We start from the raw sequence: 5,102 nt of genomic DNA on the forward strand, positions 1-5,102 counted from the left end.
AAGTGCTTATCGGTAAAATTTAACACTATTACTTACTTATCGGATAAGATTTCCGTCCATCAAAACAGCAGTGTATGCAATAATTTACATTATAAGCTCTTACCATGGTAAGAGTCGTCGCATTTACTTACTGGGTAAGACTCTTGTTCCTTGTCTTGCTCTTACCGGGTAATATGAGCACTTACCCGGGTAAGCATTCAGTAAACGGCCTCTAACTAACTAAATTCCAAATCTCCCACATACAATAAATACAAATACATTTAGAACCCATCAATGTCTTTCTCCATTTACAATACTCAACTTTAATAACATAACATTAACATTATAGGATTATAGAGATATGTGATTACAAACAATATAAAACAAAAAGGGAAAAAGTGCTGCTATTTTCTTCATTTAACCCAAAAGTCAATAAAAAATTATATGATAATGGTGTATGCAAATAAACCCCTTCTTTTTCTTTTCTTTCTCAAACACATATATGATGATGATGATGATGATGCATACAATAAATTGTGTATTACCTTAAACTTTACTCCTACAAATCTTGGCCTGGCATTGCAAACTGAGTTGCAAACTTCTCAACTTGCCCTCCAAGATCAACAATGTCTTTGTTGTTTTCAACACCTTTCAAGAAACACTTGACCATTTTCCCATGCTCCCTCTGCACCGAACTTGTGATTTGAGCTGCTCGACACAGAAAATCTGCCATCGTCTCAAAATCCGATTCCAGGCACCCTCGTGACGTCATAGCAGGAGTACCTGACTCGAGCAAACATTACATTCATCACTATCATTGATGCACATATGTCCACTCTTTCTATAAATAAATTCAAAACCTCTGTCTGAAACCAACAAAAACAGTAAATAAATTCTACTCACCGATCCTCACTCCTCCTGGGATGAGAGTGCCATTATCATCAAATATGGCAATTTTGTTCACGGTAATATGACACATCTCGCATACTTTCTCTAAGTTTTTGCCTGCAAAAAGAAAACACGACATTAATTAATCACCACCAGGGATATATACACTGCATCAATTCCCTCAAGAACACCATTAGCACATACAAGCAGGAAACCCAATGGTGGAAAGGCAATGGGAAAGAAGAAAGACATCCAAAATCCAATTGATACATTGTGGGATTAAACTTTCATGAACAAATAATGCAACACAGAATGTCTACCACCATGATTTTCCTCTTGATGAGCTTTACTTGCAGCATATGTGTCATTCAGACAGTAATTTTCTTTGCGATCTAATAGAGGTTGGACAGACTCGTTTTAGCAGATTGCAAGTAATTAAACTCCTATTCCAAATATAATGCTCGAGTGTTAAAAGAGTTAGCTACCTTCTGATTTCAATATACGTGCTTTTGTTACAATAAAAACAAATGAATACATTAAACTTCAAAAATTATAATAGAAAAAAAGAATTGGATCCAGAACAAAAGAGCCTACTATATTAGATTTTATAAATTTAAAGCGGGCTCTAATCATGGGGGAGGAAAAACTAGTGTTGTTTGCAACATAAACTCCAATTTTCATTCGCTTTTAAAGATGTTCAAACAAACATATGAAAGAAAAATATATAGGGTATAACAAAGAAATAAATTGCACAATATAAGACAAAAAAACCACATGAAAGCAATTAAACTCCAACAAGGGACAAAAACAAACATGTACCCGAGACTAAAGACATTGCACCAGACACACCAGCAGAAATTATTTTATTATCTCCTGGGTTTATTGATCCCACAAGAACCTACTGGAAACAGAGTATATGTTCAATAACCATGCAGAAGATGCATAATTCCATCTGTTTCGGTTCCATGTCATAACACTTCTACAATGTAGTAGTGACCACACAACTTTTCACTTGTCAGACAACTCTATTTAACTAGTACTTGTGTCTTAATCTTCTTGACAATAAATAAAAAAATGGTACTTGAATATTTCCAATTGAAACCCACCAAATTTCATATCAAAATATCAAAGCAGAAAAACAAAATCAGCACTTAAACATCCACATTCAGTTTAGAGGAGGGGATAGGAATCTTTCATAACTGCTTGGGGTGCAATTCCTTAGTCATTACATTATCCTTTTAGTGAAAAGTGAACTATTGATGAAATGCTGATGAATTCAATATTGGATCCTAAAGCAAACAAATTGCAATATTACAATTAAGAATTCAGAGAAGAAAAAGTAAGGTATTAAGATGAAATAGAGGATTTGTACCGGTCAATCCAAGATTTCTAAGATCCCAAAGTAACAAATGATTGTCGGTCCCCCCTGTGACCAGCCTGCAGTTTCTCCTCAACAAAGCAGATGCCAATGCCTGAGCATTTTTCTTCACCTGTTGCATATATTCCTTGTACTCTGGAGTAGCCAATTGTTTCAATGCAATTGCAAGGGCAGCAATATGATTATTGTGTGGCCCACCTTGAAGTGCAGGACATACAGCAAAATTTATCTTTTCCTCAAAGTCATATCTGTCACTGCCATCACCTTGATTCAAAAGCATTCCTCTTTTCCTAGACTTAGGACCCTTCCTATAAAAGATTATACCTCCTCGAGGGCCGCGAAGACTTTTATGAGTAGTTGAAGTTACAATGTCACAAAATTCAAAGGGGCTTGAACATTCCTATAAAACATTAACGACGAAATTATGAAAACATATAGATAGATGGAAAGAAACCAACCCTATCTTCATGAATAGCAATTATTAAAGAAAATAAAAACCATTACACAAACAAGAAATTGTAGCAACTGTAAAGAGATGAAAAATGTTCCTCTTGTTACTCAATAGCAAATCTGTAGTATTTGGTAAGGCCGACTCACTAATGTATCACATGAAATTGACTCCCTTAAAAATGTAAAGTCCCAAATGTCTACTGATAAACAAACTGACAGTTAGAAACAAAATGTATCAACATGGCCTGCCAAACTATAGCATGATGTCAATAAGCAATTCATATATGCAATCCAGAAGCCTATAAACTCAATCATTGCACCTAAAAAATCTGCATACTAAAGACTATAACGAAAACAGCATGAATTAGAACACTCAATATGACATCATTATTTGACCAAGTGAAAGAATGGAAAGGAAAAAATAGCTGAAAAGTACTATTTTCAAGCAAACATGGATATTGCAGCTATATCATTGAGTAACCTTAAGTGGATAACTCTGAGCCAAAATGAAACTCAAGGCTCAATAAAGCTCAAATAGTGATAAACAGCATAACCAGCATAACCCATTATCGACACGGATAATGGGTTAGGGCTGTGTGGTTGGTTTTCAATTAAGTCCTGTATGGATAAAGTTGTACAAGCTCCTTAAGATGCTAACATACATGCCCTAACCAAAATGACAAGTAATGACAGGCACCTAACATCAACTTAGTAACTACCAAAAAAAATTACCTTGGCAGCAATAAGACCACTAATTTGAGCCATGTCACACATCAAGACTGCACCGCACTTGTCAGCGATCTGTCTAAACTTAGAATAGTCCCATTCCCGAGGATATGAGCTCCCACCACAAATAAGTATCTTTGGGCGAAAATCAAGAGCCCTTTCCTCAAGCTTGTCAAAATCTATAATGCCTGTCTGTGGGTTAACCTTATATGAAAGACTTTCAAAGAAAATTGAAGCACCCGAAACTTTCCTTCCATTAGGTGTATAGTACCCATGACTCGTGTTACCTCCAGAAGGGGTATCCAACCCCATAATTCTATCACCAGGCGATAGCAAACCAGTATAGACTGCAAAATTAGCAGACGTACAAGAATAGGGTTGAACATTGACTCCCCAACTATCAGAATCAAGACCAAAAGCAACTAAAGCACGTTGGCAACAAAGAATTTCGATCTCATCGATGTATTGATTCCCAGTATAGTACCTGGCACGTGGCATGCCTTCAGAATACTTATTTGTCACATGGCTTCCCAACGCTTCCATAACTGCTTTACAAACAAAATTTTCCGAAGCTATTAATTCAATCCCTTTGTATTGTCTCTGCTTCTCTTTTTCCAATAACTCAAATATATCAGGATCTGCAGTCTGAAGGGACTGGTTCCCCCACGCTCGAACAGACTGTCTACGTGATTCAAGACTTTGATCTTGCCTGTTCTGCTCGGTATGACACCGTTTTGACATGATGTTAGAACAAGCCGAATCAGTGGTGGCACAGCTGCTGTTGCTGTTATTATCCCTCCGCCTTTTCAAACACATAGAATGCCCTAAAATCCGAAACTCCTCAACATCCCTATCCTCGTCTTCTTCTTCTCCCCCAACTCTGCTCTCCTCGTTCAAATCCATACTCCCAGCGTTCGTCTGCTGATGCTTCTCATTCAAATCGACGTTTTTGTTCTCGGGTGTGGTCTGTTGCTCCATCAATTGAAGAGGAACACCAGAAACAAGGTGGTGGGGAGGACTTCGAAAACTCGAATCGATCTGAAACGATACAGTGTCGTTGGCTATTTCATTACTGTGAGAAGAGTGAGGTACAAACCCTAACGATAGTTTCGATTGGGGAGCTCGGGTCAAATCCATAGATTTCTATACGAAAACAACGGGGAAAACGAAGTTTGTTTACCCAATCTTAACAGAGACAAGAACAGCTACAACAGTCAAGAACGAAGTAGGATTTGCAGTTATTGAGAAAGTAACCGGAGATTATGGGTTCCATTAATTACAATCAAAAACCCTAATCCGCAATGACTTGTAATCAATGTATGCGTACCTTTTTCCAGATAAAATGGTGGCTCGATGATGATGACTGATGAATGATGAATGAGATTTGGGGGGGAAGAGAATGGCGTAGGTTTGACGAAGAAGAAGGCAGAGAGGGGGATGTATCTGGACACGTAGCAATAACGAAACTTGGAGTTGGAATAGCCTGTGGTAGATCTTTTTGTAAGTTACAAAAATAGTCCCTCAACTAGACATAAATAAGCATTTTTAGTACTCTAACTTTTAGTTTTGCATATTTGGGTTTTAATATTACTTGTACCTATGTTTTTTAAAATTTACCTCTTATTAGCTTTTTAAGGGGTTGTTTGTTTACCTCTTAATAGTTTCATTAAGAGACAACTTC

At 37.0% G+C, this 5,102-nt stretch overlaps 1 protein-coding gene across 3 annotated transcripts; it reads right to left on the reverse strand.

Moving 5' to 3' along the window:
* Positions 1-240: 240 nt before the first annotated feature.
* LOC112506725 (serine hydroxymethyltransferase 7-like) lies at positions 241-4,885 on the reverse strand. 3 transcript variants are annotated; one of them, XM_025110965.1, is made up of 5 exons: positions 4,749-4,885; positions 3,428-4,459; positions 2,240-2,645; positions 883-984; positions 241-762 (listed from the first exon to the last, which is right to left on the reverse strand). In XM_025110965.1, the coding sequence occupies exons 2-5, from the start codon at positions 4,397-4,399 to the stop codon at positions 539-541; spliced, it is 1,704 nt and encodes a 567-aa protein (XP_024966733.1). In that variant the 5' UTR covers positions 4,400-4,459; positions 4,749-4,885; the 3' UTR covers positions 241-538. The 3 variants fall into 3 exon arrangements, with proteins under 3 accessions (XP_024966733.1, XP_024966732.1, XP_024966731.1); XM_025110964.1 differs by having other exon boundaries at positions 3,428-4,564; positions 4,749-4,858; XM_025110963.1 differs by having other exon boundaries at positions 3,428-4,863.
* Between the last annotated feature and the right edge of the window lie 217 nt (positions 4,886-5,102).

Source organism: Cynara cardunculus (genome assembly GCF_001531365.2).
Source record: "Cynara cardunculus var. scolymus isolate 2C chromosome LG 2, CcrdV1, whole genome shotgun sequence".
Taxonomy (NCBI): domain Eukaryota; kingdom Viridiplantae; phylum Streptophyta; class Magnoliopsida; order Asterales; family Asteraceae; genus Cynara; species Cynara cardunculus.

Bases quoted from the DNA above. Each gene is read 5' to 3' on its own strand.
- LOC112506725 (XM_025110963.1), bottom strand. From the start codon at position 4,558: ATGGATTTGACCCGAGCTCCCCAATCGAAACTATCGTTAGGGTTTGTA. The intron at 2,646-3,427 runs GTAATTTTTTTT...AATGTTTTATAG, and splicing joins GTGGTCTTATTGCTGCCAAG to GAATGTTCAAGCCCCTTTGA. The intron at 985-2,239 runs GTACAAATCCTC...TTCTTTTTGCAG, and splicing joins TAGAAATCTTGGATTGACCG to GCAAAAACTTAGAGAAAGTA.